The sequence below is a fragment of the Dendrobium catenatum genome, unplaced genomic scaffold, assembly GCF_001605985.2.
Source record: "Dendrobium catenatum unplaced genomic scaffold, ASM160598v2 fragScaff_scaffold_772, whole genome shotgun sequence".
In the NCBI taxonomy this organism is placed as follows: Eukaryota; Viridiplantae; Streptophyta; class Magnoliopsida; order Asparagales; family Orchidaceae; genus Dendrobium; species Dendrobium catenatum.
This window is the reverse complement of record NW_021319234.1, coordinates 1,091,042-1,106,071: the sequence shown is the minus strand read 5'-3', so window position 1 is coordinate 1,106,071 and position 15,030 is coordinate 1,091,042. Positions and strand designations below refer to the sequence as shown.

General features: G+C 33.8%; 1 protein-coding gene across 2 annotated transcripts; it reads right to left on the bottom strand.

Moving 5' to 3' along the window:
- Window positions 1-1,519: 1,519 nt before the first annotated feature.
- LOC110101690 (calcium-dependent protein kinase 18) lies at window positions 1,520-14,279 on the bottom strand. Of its 2 annotated transcripts, XM_028696580.1 has the most exons (13): window positions 13,625-14,279; window positions 10,942-11,072; window positions 10,193-10,234; window positions 9,908-10,019; window positions 9,614-9,692; window positions 9,348-9,517; window positions 6,856-6,982; window positions 6,411-6,526; window positions 6,210-6,317; window positions 5,462-5,524; window positions 2,885-3,058; window positions 1,988-2,156; window positions 1,520-1,897 (listed from the first exon to the last, which is right to left on the bottom strand). In XM_028696580.1, exons 1-12 carry the CDS (start codon window positions 14,051-14,053, stop codon window positions 1,992-1,994), a joined length of 1,716 nt encoding a protein of 571 aa, XP_028552413.1. In that variant the 5' UTR covers window positions 14,054-14,279; the 3' UTR covers window positions 1,520-1,897; window positions 1,988-1,991. The 2 variants fall into 2 exon arrangements, with proteins under 2 accessions (XP_028552413.1, XP_020685346.1); XM_020829687.2 differs by having other exon boundaries at window positions 1,520-2,156; window positions 13,625-14,278.
- Window positions 14,280-15,030: the final 751 nt, after the last annotated feature.

Below are 15,030 nucleotides of genomic sequence, written 5' to 3'. Positions count from 1 at the left end.
TCATTTGTGACAACTTTCTTACAGCTTTCTAAAATAATTTTTTAAGTACAAAAATGTTTAGTTTAAAAAAATTTTGTGCTAGAAATCTTTTTTACAAAGCACTACGGAAGTCATCCCAAACAAAGCCTTAATTTTACTCTTTGTTATAGATTTGGCATCGTTTGGCATGATTTTCTTATTATTTCAAGTAAATTTTTAGTTGAATAATTAAAATATTTATTAAAAAATTTTATTTTAATAAGCAGTAAAAAAATTATCACAAACGAAATCATAATCTATTGTATTATATACATTCTAATTACACTTTTTTGTATTAGTATTTTAGTCTACTTTATACAAGGTGTTGGAACATATTTGGTGTATCTATCATGATTCAACCATGCTCTAACCCTAACTGAGCCTTGTTTACATAACCCTTTTTTGTAGCCGTTGCGCTTCTTTTCTTAAAATTTTGCGCTCCATGTTATGACTATTATATTATATTTTCTCATGATCGTTTTGTCGATCATGTAAAATGCGTAATATTGTGTCATAGTAGTTGTGATTGCACTGTCTATTGTATCAGCCATGGATATACAATCAAAAAATGATCAAACAATTTTCAAATTAAAACAGAGGCTTTGTTTGGGACAGCTTTTTTGCTACTTTATAAAATTATTATTTTTTACTAAAAAATTGTTTTAAAAAGCAGCAAAAAATTCGTCCCAAACGAAACCCGAGTAATCTTTATACAATAATCAAACCTTCTAAGAATCACTGGGGTCCATTATTGAATAATGATCACACTACTTTCATACTATGATTGAACGATCTTCCAATCACAAAATATTCATCTTCAAATTAGTGAAATTACAATCAAACAATAATCAAATCATCTAACATTGACTTCAGAAAGCAAGCCCAGGTTACTATCTATTCGAAGAGAACTTTCGATATATTTATCCATAAAAAATAAACATCGAGCATATTTCTCCAATTTTTATTTTTATAGGGTAAATACTAAATAAAGTTAAATTTCTAATTTCAAATGTAGTTCAAGATAGTGAATAATATCATTTTTGAAAAAAAAAAAAAAAGGAAAAAAAAGGTTTTTTTTTTAACTTATTATAATTTAGGCACCAATACAATCAAAATGAGCTGAACCCAACTCTAATTTGGTCTTCCACAAATGGATCACATCAAAAATTGTTTATGATCACAACAACCTCTACTTAGTGCATGTCTAAGGTCCCAGCAGCCAAAAGGTCTTTGCAACGAGAGATTATTCTGTGCGGATACCGGATCATTCGGAGGCGAATCAGAACGCGCCACATCAACCAGTACACAGCGGATACACAGTCGCGGTACACAATAAAGAGGAAACGTGATGTATTCTGATTCACCTTTGAACGGCTTCTATATCCACACAGAATAATTTTACCTTTGCAACAAACGGTAAACAAAACCAGTAAGAACATAAACATGGTCCATCAGTAATCATCATAGCTTTTTCCTTCTGGAACAACAAAAAAGAGAGCTACATAAACAACCAAATTATAAAAATCAATTGCTTCAACAAATGTAATTTACATCAGGAGAAATAAGAACAAAGACCCCAAGCTGAATGGTTTGCAAACAAGTTTTTCATTGATAACTGTTGTTTGCTACTTGTACATGTCCTGTGAAAGCTGGAGATCAGCCAAGAGAAAGAATGGAGACCATTCAGAAGAGGATAATACAAGAAATCTGTCATGGTGGCTTCACAAGATATATTATTACGTACGAATATACCAGCTTTCTGAAGCACTCACCAACCTTATGGGAGCTGAAAAGACCAATTTTTCTAAGGAGAATAACCAGCAGATACAGCATTGAATGCTTGTTACTTTCTCTCTCTTCCATCTATCTCAATCTCACTCTACACACACAATGAGTAACAGCTACGAATCAGTTTTGGTGCGAAGATAGTAAGTTTGTCCATTTTTTCAGAACCTCTGCAATGGCTTACAGTTCTATGGCCTTTGATGACTCCGAGCTCCAGATGGACTGGGGACATTGCGGGAACCCATGCTTGCAGTTCTTAGAAGCCTGCGGAATTCAGATAAACTGATCTTTCCATCCTTGTCAATGTCTGCCTCTTCTAATAGTGGATCAATTGAACCCCTAAGCCCTGTGTGCTGCATAGAAAATGAAAATTCTTCTTCTTATGATGAACAAAAATACATAATTAAGGTTTCATTTGGGAGGACTTTCTTATTTTTTTTGAAGTAGTTTTCTAAAGTTGCTTTAAGAAGCAGTAAGAAAGCCATCCCAAACAAAGCCTTTGAAGCAGTAAGAAAGCCATCCCAACTGCTTCTTGAAGTGGCTTTCTAGAATAAAAATTAAAATTTTTGTACTAAAAAGTAGCTTCAAGAAGCAGTAAGAAAGCCATCCCAAGCAAAGACTAAATCTCTATGAATTATATTCTAAACTTCAAAAACAAGAAACATTAGTCTCCGCAAATATTCATGCAGAAAAATATCGGGTTAGGATATCCAGACCCAATTCCTATTAGAATGAGCATTAAAATTGAGATGTGACATTTATATTATATTTAAATGAGATAAAATTATGTTATTTTTATCTACAAATAAAAAAATATTGAAGATATTTGCTGTAAAATATATGACAAAAATAATAAAATATTAAGGTATTTTTTATATGTAATGAAAAAAATTGAAGAAATTTTTTTCCTGCTGATGTTAATAGGCTATGAAATAATCATTAACATCTAAGTTTGATAAAGATCTAAAAGATAGTTGGAGGCTAAAATCGCAGAGGTGGTTCAAAGAAATACAAGATTCTTGTAACACTTAAAAATGAAACAATTCAGAACATGATTATTAAATTCCAGGTTGAATGTTACCATTCTGAGTTCCTCAGGAGTGATATATCCATCTCTGTCTACATCAAATTTATCAAAAGCGGCTTGAGAGCGCAAATTCCACCTCTCAGAATCATGCTCCTCTAGCTGATGAACATGCAAAGCTGCTGCAACAAATTCAGAGAAATCTACCAGTCCATCCGTGTTGCTGTCAATCTGTACCAAAATTGCACTCAGTGTTACGGAGAATAAAGATGAATTAATATCACCATAAGAAGCAAAGCATGAAAAAAAAATGGAAGCAACAATGCGAAAGCTTGCACTCAAATGAAACTACACAACTATGAAAATTTATGGACTCCTATTAAAATTGCGCTAATAGCTTTATTAGTAGATTTCTTTAGGTCATTGCTTTGTATTTATCTCTTAGTTGTCTCTATTTTTGCTGGTTTTATTGTCGTTACTTATGTAATGGTCAATATAGACATTATTAGTATTTTATGGATAGCAACACTATTCTATAAATATGGTGCTTCATAATACCTCTGATGGGGACATCGGAGCTTGGAAAGTCTATCAGAGCCGTGACCGCCGATCTACAACCACGATCGCGCCGATATATTTTTAAGTTGTCATATATATTTGTCTTTTATTTATTTATGTTTGTATTTGCTTTAGTTGTTTTTTTCCTTTTTATCCCTTACTTAAGGGTGGTCATGTGTAAGGCCAAAGGGCATCGTCGTTTTTTATTTTTGAGTCTTTTGTATGAGGCTATACATAGCCTTTATGTTCTATTTTTATGGTTAATGAATGAAGAATAAAATTTCCTGCCTTGTGAGTTCTTGCAAGAGCTTGGGAGCGTTTTGGAGAGAGAACCCTTGGAGAGGGAATCGTATCACCTGTCAACCTTGGAATAGTCCAGGCTCGCGGCTAGTTTATCGTATCTCATCTTCCTCCTTTTCTCCACCCTAGCCCGCCGGTCCATCACCACCCCGCCCCCCACCACCACTTCAAGCCGACGGCCCTTCTCCACGTTCCCACCCGTTGGCTCATCCCACCACCACCACCTCAAACAACCACCCTCCTCCCCACATCACCACCGGCCCACTAACCCAAGTCTCCACCCCATCACCGGCCTTTTCCCCAACCAAATCTCTAGCCAAAGCCGTCGGCCCCCTTTGGGGTTTCCCTCCATTAATGCTTGCAATTACATCTTTTCTAATTGGGTTTTAATATTTTTAGGCAACTCAATTACTTTACAAATTCAAATCTTTTTGAATTTGAAAAGTTACCTAAAATACCAATCATATTTTAGGAAAGTTACCAAATTTCATCCCTTTGAATTTTCAAATTAATTGGGAATTAATTAGGGCCTTTCTAATTTAATAATCCAATTAAAGAAGGCTTGATTTTATTTCCCCAAACCCCTCTCTCTCTTTCTCCATGCCGCCGGCCCCCTCCTTGGTTCCCCACCTCCTAATTACTTTCCAACTTCAAGCTATTCCTCTTTGGGAAATAATTCAAATCCACTTTCATTCCCTCTTAGCCGCCCCCACCCTTTCCTAAACACACCCAAATCCTTTCCAAACTAAAACGATTAATTGGGGAAACAGTTGCTTGATTTCCCTCCACCTCTTTTCTTCTAAAATCTAAACCCAAGTCTTGCTTCACACCCATACCCTTGGTCTGCCACATCTTTCCCTCTTGAACTCTCAAGATAAACTCCTCCCTCTCAATAGGAGCCTTCAAGGAAGTAACAACGATTGTCTTCAACACTCCAACCCTTTGAAACCGATGAATGACCGATCCCGATCTTGACTCATGATTCGTTTACGATGAGCAAGGGAATGTCAATATTCTCCACTCAACCTTCTTCGACGTCAACCCGGAGGTCGATAACCCCATCGAAGAATATTTGGATCGCATCATCTTCACACTTTCTGAAGCCATCGACGAACAACTTGCCAACGTCTAGTGGCAAATTGTTTATGGGCATCAACAAGGGTGAACTTCTCTAATCTTGTAGGTGGTGATCCAATCGCAAGGAGTCGTGCCTCGCCCTCTATCTCCGCTTAGTAATCATAGGAATTGAGTTTTACTTTCTATGTTTCTAATTTCATTGTTAACGTAGGGATTTTTATTGAATGACTATTTAATTCGTATTTTATTGAGATTCTTAATTGCTTTGATGATTCAAGTTCTTCACATGTGATTTGGCTTAAGCGTAGCTACCCCTCGTATGTTTTCTATGATCGTTTAGTAGCTAACAGTCTTAATTGTTATTTACTCCTATCTAAATCATGCAAGTTTTATCTCATTCATCTAAAACATATTTAGTCCTGCATCAACCCCCTCTCTCTCTCTCTCTCTCTCTACATTTAAAGCTCTAATTGAACTTAAAAAGATGAAGCTTAATTATTACTCATTTTTACATGTAAAAGTAAATTCATAAATGTGTTCGATTACTATTCTAAAGGTGTGAAGTTTTTTTAACCAGCATTCATATGCCAAGCAAACCACTAAGAAAATCCAATTGCTGGAAAAAAAAGTTTCATATCAAAATAAAATATAGTTCAATGAACCAATAAGTGATAGGAGGAATGAAGAATGACAACTTACAGCTTGAAGAATTTCTAAAGCACGTGAATCTTTCATTCTCCATGGAAGATCTTTTGCAAGGGCCTACAAAGAGATTAAGAGAATTCAGCCAATGGCCCAAACAATCAGAGAGAAAAAACTGACAAATTATCCCTCTAACACATTGAATTAAGTGAACATAATACAAGCATGGTGAGAGTGAAGAAGATGAAATGAAACAGAGAATAGATGACTTAACATTACAGGAATAACTAAAAGAAGCATTTTAAAAGTAATTGTTCTCTTGATAAAAAAAGTAATAATCAAATGGGCAACAATAGAAGGTTAAAAATAAACAGCCTTGAGTACAAATTTCAAGTATGATACAATCGAAAGGAGTCAAACTAGAAGCTAAACCATTTCAAAATTCATATTTAGTTTCTTACATAAAACATAGCATTATCAACAGCATATGGAACACATTATAACTAAGAGGCAAAGAACTCGGAAAGCTGTAGCACACAGGAAATTATTTTGTGCGGAGTCCGAACGCAGAGGATCTTCTGGATTACTGCGTACCCTATGTGTAAGCTCTGTGTGTTTATAGATACGTAGTAAATAAGCAGCAAATAATTAATTGTGAGGATTTGCTGCGTATTTACAAATACGCAGAGTGTAAGCAAAGCGTAGGTAGAGCGTACGCAGTGCGTCCAGTAATCCGGAAGATCCTCTACGTTCGGACACCGCACATAATAATTTCTCATAGCACACGGCAATAAATAAGGCTTACTTGTCTCATTTCTTCAAGACTGATTGCACCATTTTTATCAACATCAATTGCATCAAACTGGTCTCGTAGGTCAGCTAGCTCATTTTCATTAAGCGTACTTGCTAGAGCCTGTTTAAATCATGGGCATGGAATCCTCAGAATATATTGGCAATGTATTTAAAATAGAACTTTACGTGTGCAATAATGGTGATAAAGTTTTACCCTTAGGGCAAACTGCTTTAAACGGCTGTACTTAACAAATTGGCGCATATTAGATAAAACAGATATATCTAAGGGGATTTCCTTCGCATCTCCCCCTTCTCTCACCCATGGGTGTGCTGCAAACAAAAAATAAGATAAAAAGTATAATTCAGAATTACCATTTCAAGGAGATTTAAACCCTTGAACTCGCTAATTATGAAAAATAACATGAAGAATCAGTTAAAAAATTAAGCATGGCTTGTCAAAGAAATGCCAGCATTTATCTTCCCTTATCAACTGATTCATGCACTATCCGGCTTTCTTATTGCTTGTTAAAATAGTTTTTTAGTACAAAAGTTAAATTTTTTGTACACAAAAGCTGTTTTAAGAAGCAGTAAGAAAACCGTCCCAAACGAAGCATAAAAGTATGTTCTGTAGAATCATAGCTTCCAAAACATAAACTTACATAAGGCTTGAGCAGCAGTCAGCCTTGCACGAGGATCTTTCACTAGCAACATCTGAACAAAAGCTTTTGCACTAGTGCTTATGCTAGGCCAGGGCTTCCTCTTAAAATCAGGTTTATTTTTCAACACCTGAGAATACATCATGAAAAGAATCATAAATGAATAAAATAAAATATTTGTGCTAGCTTCAAGTATGATTTACCAAAAACACCCAGATAAAAAGAGAATAAAAACACTATCTCCTTCTTCAAGTTCATGAAAGCCGCAAATTATAAGGATAACCCTGGGAACAAGGAGAATATTCAATTAAAATTAAGCAAGAAATGGCATATAAGAGCCTTTTCCATTACAACATGAAAATTATAACAGCAAAGATTAGTTGATGGGCTAGTATATCAAGCCAAAGCCCAAAAGTGAAATCAACATTATTCAACTTTTATTAAGTTATGAAAATTAGGATATCAACAAGGAAAAGTCAGATTGAAGGTAACTTCACCATCTCCAAGACCTTTACATAACCAACAGCAATAAAAATATTGAGAAAATGAATTACCTTATTTGAACAATATGTTAAAAAAGAGTTCCTTATAACGAGTATTAGTAAGGAAGTCCAACCATGCTTTTTATAAATTCTGATCTTTTTGTGTTTGGAAAGAGTAAAGTATCAAAATGGTTCCTAAATTATTGTTAGTTGTCGTCATTTTTATCCTAGAAATTTTCAAACGTTTAATTTGATCCTTCAACCTACCAAATTTAAACCAATTTAGTCCTATTATCAATTTTCTCATTTCTTTGGATGAAAATTGATGGAGAGAAACTGTTCATGAAGGCGTCTTAGACTTTGTTGAATCAATCTCATTAATTTGAGTTGGTATTAAATAGTGAGATTGACATTAAAATTTCCAATTACCTCCATTTAGGACGAACATTAAATTTGGTGAGTTGAGGGACTAAATTGAATACATAAATAATCTAAGATTAAAATGCAAGCACCAAAAAAATCTGAGAATTATTTTGAAAATTTACTCTGTTTGGAAGTTATTGACTTCAACAGCTTATAAAACTTATGTTCTTATTTTAAGAAAATTACCCCCACGGCATCGTTCCAACGTTCATTTTAAGATTATTGAAATAAACATGTTTGACATGCATGTCTATCATAATCATCATCACTAGCATTATCCCAACCAATTGGAGCAGAACTACCATCACTTTTCTTAAAGCTTCTTATAACTTCCTAAACCTTTTAGGTCATTTTACAATAAACAGCTACATATAAGAACTCTATTTATCAAACAACAGAATACATATTTATGTCCTTTAAGCACTTTTTCTACCAGATATTAAAGTGCTTCATTAAAAGCCATAAACACAACTTAAAACACAGAAACAGCTTATGATTTTTTCTACTTATTTGCCAAAAAACCCCAAAATTTCTTCTACAAAATATACAGCTTCGTCTGCTAATTCTATTCTTTATCTTCTTTTTTTTTCTTTATAACATGAAATGTTTTTGTATTGAGTTGTTTTGTACGAGTTTAAGTCTTTGCTATTTGGATAGTGATGGACGAGTTGCTTTACAAGTATGTTTTCCATGGTGATTAAGCCATAGAGAGGGTTGCATACAACAGTGCACATTATGTTGCATGTTTCCCTCACTAAAAAACCTGATATGCTAGATCTTTCAGCAACAAAGCAGCAAAAAGCATTACTGAACAAGGCCTAAGATGTGCATAGGACATGGTGATTTATCATCATTGCAATCGAGAACTACTAAGGTACATTCGGACATTCCATTCCATGCTATGATATTCAAGTAAGCAGGGTAATGACAAACCTTATAATCAACAGTCATGCATTCCAATGGTTCGTTTACAACATAGGTTTCGTTTGGGACGGCTTTCTTACTGCTTCTTAAAACAGCTTTCTAGTACAAAAAATTTTGTACTAGAAAGTTGCTTTAAGAAGCAATAAGAAAGTTGTCTCAAACGAAATCATAATTGGACAAACCTTCATTAGGATTAGTACAAAACTAGCTGCGACGAGAGTATAAACATTAACAAGAATCAACAGTTTTTAGTAGATATTATCAGAGTCAAGCCTGAACAAATATAATGTTAATAATCAGCTCAAAACCACAGGTTATAGATTAGAATCGGCATAAGGAGAAGTTCACTCAGAGAGTTAACACAAGACAGATGGCATAATAGAAGAATCACTCCAGAGCAGAAGTTCACATTTTTAGGTTTTCTCAGGACCTCGCAGCATCAGCGATTGCATCCTTAATAGAGACCTCCTTGGCGTTTAAGAATAAGCATTCTTTACCTGTACTTGCATCATCATAACTTTATTAGCCCTATTCATTCTATTTAAGGTAGGCATTATATTTAGTCATTCAATCCCATGTAAACTTAGCCACACACAGAAGATGACGAATAAACAAAATCTTCTATAACAAAAAAAAAAAGTAGTACAAAAATTTCAAACACATTACCTCCCTGAAAATCCCATCTTCAGTTTTATCCCAAAATGGTCGACGCCCACATAATAAAATGTAAGTGATGACACCTATACTCCAAACATCTGATTCGGGTCCAGATTTGCGTTTCAGTACCTCGGGAGCAACATAATAAGCGCTACCAACAATGTCGTGAAATCTCTTCTCTGCATGGTGCCAGTTCTCAACTATGAGTTATGTGTATTCTTCAGGTATGCTAAGAGTCATAAACATGCTACAGTTTAAAAGAGATCAATACATGCCTGGCTTTATAAAATCTGAGAGGCCAAAGTCAGTAGCCTTTAGAGGAGAATCATCTTTGGTTGATTTGAAAAGAAAATTCTGAGTCAAAAGAAAAAAAGTTCGATGTCCCATATAGCAGGTAAACTATATTTTGGACTTCGTTTGGGATGACTTTCTTTCTGCTTCTCAAAGCAACTTTCTAGTACAAAATAAAGAAATTGTACTAAAAAGCTGCTTTAAGAAGCAAAAAGAAAACAGTCCCAAACGAAGCCTTATTTTCAGCTAAAAACACTGCTGAATTACTAGAACCTTACCTCAGGCTTCATGTCCCGATGTACTAGACCATGTAGATGACATTCTGCTGCAACTTTGAGCATCTGTCTTACTACAACAGCGGCATCTTTCTCTGTGTACCTGCTATCCTTCCTGAAAAGAAAGTTGGCTTAAAATCAAAATTTCTTCTCAGAATCATCAATTATTATTGAATTATTCTGATGGCGCTTCAAAGAAACATGAGCAGCCACAAGGACCAAGAACATATTAAAATGCATCCAAGAACAATGGTAGGTAGCATTGTAAAACTAAACGAATGTACTTACTTGCCTAATATCCGGTCAAGTAGTTCACCACCCTCGCACAATCTGTTTTAAGAACATGATAACGATGTCATTCCCAACCTTAAAGAAGATCATTCGAGTTTGTAGACTCCCATATATCCAAAAGTAAATAACAGGCAAAAATCTGAGGGAAGACTCATACTTTAACCATGGAAGCTTAGATGATCTTGTAAACAAGACATTTAACGGTTCAATAATGGATGCCTTAGGTAAGAAAAAAAAAAACAAACAGAATACCAGATCAGAAAGCAGAATTTGACACAATATGTGAAAAAAAATTGGATTTTTCCACAGAAAGCACGTCTTGAAGTTGAACCTTTAGATTTATATAAAAGGCCAATGGATTTGACTTTGACAAAAAATTTCAAAGCTTTTGGTTATAACTGACAAGAAAATTTAAGAAAGCGTTTACAGTGGCAAGCATCACATAAGGAAAGGTGTTTTCTAATGAACTACTTATAGGGAAGCTTTAGAAAAGCATGTCAAGATCATAAATGATCATAGAGAGCACGGAAACAATCACCAATCTAAAAATATTTATCCGATTAAATATACAGGCTTTCATTGTAAAAATTTAAAATGTTAAGTTAATATGAAGCAAAAAACTGTTTCAACAGTTTTAAAATATGTGCAAAAGTTGAAAAAATAATAATGAAGTAGAACAAGGAATGAACAATTTTTAGCTGTCAAATTATCTATTTTGCCAAATAAAAGTATTCAAGAACACTTACTCCATAACAATATACACAAAATTATCATCCTCAAATGCATTATAGAAGTGGACAACATTCTCATGGCCTTTAAGGGCTTGGAGTATCTTTACTTCACGCTTTACATCCTCGACAGCAATCGGAAGAACCATCTGTGGTAAAAAATGAAATCATAAATACTTTTTTATCTTTAAAATACTAAGTAAACAAGGATGAAGTTAAAAACGGATGTTATTTAATCAGAAGGAACTAATGACCTTTAAGAATATGTGATACTCAAAAGTGTATAAAGTTCTAAAAATTTTATACCCTAATTTTCACAGCTCATGAAAATGAGTAAAACTATTTTTATGAAATCCTATATTTATTAGGAATATTTATATATATTAACACATTAGCTTATTTATAATTTAAATTAATTTTCCTAAAATGCCTTAATAGCAATTTTCATTAGCAAAAAGATTAATGGAATTTCTTTAATCCCAGCATTGAATGGAGGATTGAATAAGAAATGGTTGATATCTCTTAATACATATATACAACAACAACATCAAGCCTTTATCCCACTATGTGGGATCGGCTACATGAATCATTTTCTCCGTTGTGTCCGATTAAGAGTCAAATTCTCATTTAGATTCAATAAAGAAATGTCATTTCTAATATTTTCTAACCAAATCTTTTTAGAGACACCTCTACACGTCTTAACAAAGGTAAAATCTAATACATCTACTCTCCAAATCAGGTCATCAAAAGGCTGTCGTTTTATATGACCAAAACATCTAAGGCGACTCTATTTAATCTTATCTTCACTAGAGCTACTCCAACATATATAATCATAATAAGCTAACAAAGAGATACTTTTAATACATAGATAAGTATATTAATTTAATAATACTTATAATTACATTATATATACAAACACACACACATAAACCCAAAGCAATAGTGTGCACTTCGCCCTCATTTTTCCCATCCCGTAATAAGCTAACAAAGAGCTGAGGCAAAGAAAGTCGATGGGATGATAGGGATCAAGGAAGAAGAGTTAAGGTTGTAAGGTAAAAATCAAAATTTTATAAAACTATTTCGATTTGAGGTTGATAGGCATTGAAATTTGAATGTGCACCTACTTTGAGATTATTTTGGTTTAGATTTCAATTCAAAGTTAGAAAATTTAATAAAATTAGAAATTTATATTTCATAGATTATTTACAAAAGAGCAAGATTCCATAGGATCAATGTGAGGAAGCTTGTCCTATTATCAATCTTTAGTTGGATAAAGTACTCAAGCTCTAATTCAGATAGCAAATTTGCTTTTGTCTTTTCCACATAAATTTTGTAAGTAGTTTAGACTTGCATGTAAGCAATGTATTTTAAAGTCTTTATATTGCAAAATGCATGTTTATGTCCTATCATTCATGATTAAATGACCCCGTATTAATTTTAAATTATGCAAGAACATATTTGAAATATTATGAGTATTTTATCATCTTATAAAAATGTGTATCTTATAAGTGGGACAAGTAGTGATTTTGATTTAAATATTAATGCACATAGTTGATTGACATGTTTGAGATGAATAATATATATGCTGAAATGTTCAATAAAGAAAATACAATAAGCCTAAAAAAGATCATGTTATGTGGGATAGATAAGCAATATATGTTTATGATGACATTACATGTGGGGCGACGAAGAGATAAATGGACCCTCAACCTCTTGATAATCATTTTTTAATAAAAATAATGACATACACCAAGGCTCTATTGAACTTTAGGATGATAATTCAAGGGTCGTGTCACGATCAAATTAGATATGATGTGTGATTAAACAATCAACTATCTTATGCTGATAAATGAACCTGGACATCCACATATGGCATATTCTAAGTCTAAAATTATATATTATTTATAAGGAAATAGATGAAATATGCAAATGAATATTATAAATGATTAATCTATTATGTTAACACTTGTTCAATTGACAAGCATAGTGCATATTAAACTTTTGAATTCCCCAAATGCGATTATATTGGAGAACGATGGACTTAGGGTTTATAAAAAAATTACATTCATGGAGAAATAGATCAAAACTAGGATAAATATAAACTAGAATTAAATCTTACTTTGATGATAAAATTCTTTTGCTTATACTTTTACTTATTAAAGATTTCCAATTTGAAAAGATCCAAATGAAGGATAAATATAAACTAGAATTAAATCTTACCTTGATGATTAAATTATCTTACTTATACTTTTTGACTTCTCCTTTGGCTATCTCTTATTATGTGTGTGTAGAGGAAGTTATTAGATAGATAAAAGATAGGATTTGCAGGGAAGAAGAACTTTGAATTTGATTTTCAAAAATTGAATTCAAACATCCTGAATGCCCTCCTCTTTATAGATTATAGAAGTCTTATCTTATATGAATACAACATAAGCGGAAACTAATATAAAAGAGATGGTAAGGTATTATAAAGATAATTAAGGAGGGCGGATAAGGGGAAGAGATAAGGATCTTATCCACATCTTACTCCTAAGATGGTCAGCCCCTCTCTTGGTTGAGGTGTAAGATGTGGCAATAAAAACCAATAGCATAGAAAGTATGTAAACAATTTCATTCTAATCAAAATAGAAAGACATGTAAAGAGACCAAAAAAATATCAAATCTATTGTTTGAAGAGCAAGAACCAATATGTTCGAATTACCTTAGCCTTCTCGATCCTCTTGACCGCCACTCTGTCTCCATTGGCCCTGTCAGTCGCAACGAAGGTATACCCAAATTGACCATGACCTAGGAGTTTTCCAATCGCATACCGGCTATCAAAATCCTTCGCATAGCAGAAATCCTTCCTCTTCCCATACGGCACGATCCCGCTCACCTTCCTCTTATGCCCGGCACCGGCCGCCTTCTCCTTCTCTCTCTCCCTCTCCCTCTCCCTCTCCCTCTCCCTCCCCTCCCGCTGATGCTGTGGCTGCGGATTATCATCAGACAACTCAGTCTGCTTCTGCGCGTGCTGACTTTTCTGTACGCTTTCCAGTCCAGCATTCGCTTCTGGGAGCGAAATCGCCGTCTCCCGGTTGCCGGCGGCGGCGCCGCCTGTTGCCTTGCCTGCGGTCGAGAAGCAGGAGCCCATCCTCTCCCTCCTCAGAACACGGCGAGTGAGAGGCAATCATCAATCTATATAACTGATCGCCACGAAAGCAATCTCTCTCAATCTCGAGAGAGAGGATCCAACTGCGAAGGTTTGTGGAAAGCGGGTAAGGGGATCGGTCAAAGGAAGGGACTTTCTTTGAAGGAGTGTGGAGATGAAGAGATTTCGAAGACAACCCCTCGCTCCGTCTCTCTCCTTTGAAAATTAATGGTAAAAAAGGTAAATTTACAGCAGAAGAATGACAAGAAAATCGTGGACCGCCAGAGCTTTACCGCTGAATCCGTCAAAATATATGGCAATATTTTGTATTTATTTTAATATAAATTAATATATAAATATTAATTAAATTTAAGATGATTATATATATATATATATATATAATTATATATATATATATATATATGAAAATATGTATTTCAATCATAGAAAAAATTAATAATTATTGATATTTATGTTATTTAACCTTATTGGAAGTTAAATAATAAAATATAAAATTTAAGTGATATACAGCAAATATATAATGTATATATTATTTAAATTATTACATTTTAATCAAATTAACTAATTTGGGAATAAATAATTTGATATAAATTGATCAAGAAGCCATACATTTATTTTTTATTCATATTTATTAGTGTATGCCCTAAAAAATCACATTTTGGTATTGTATCTCCGTGGCAATAATTTGAATAGAAACTCCATACATTAAATTAAAGATCACCTCAACTATACTTTCAACAAACTTATCAGTCGAGAGCGAATGTATCGACGAAAACGGATCGACCCATCAATACTAGACAAAATAATCCAAAATTTAACTTGAAGTGAGCCTCAAATCAGCGCTTGAAATAACCTGAAACATCATGTCATATTGAAGAACGAAATGGTCTCCAATCTTACATATCGTACATCATGTCATTAATTGTCATTACAGCTAATATAGGCTGCAAAGAGGGTCA

What these genes read in the sequence shown, in the direction of transcription:
- LOC110101690 (XM_028696580.1), bottom strand. Translation starts at nt 14,053, where the DNA reads ATGGGCTCCTGCTTCTCGACCGCAGGCAAGGCAACAGGCGGCGCCGCC. An exon ending in CTCAGATTTTATAAAGCCAG is followed by an intron (nt 9,518 to 9,613) that starts GCATGTATTGAT and finishes GGCACCATGCAG; the next exon opens with AGAAGAGATTTCACGACATT. An exon ending in AAGATGGGATTTTCAGGGAG is followed by an intron (nt 6,983 to 9,347) that starts GTAATGTGTTTG and finishes ATGTATTCTCAG; the next exon opens with GTGTTGAAAAATAAACCTGA.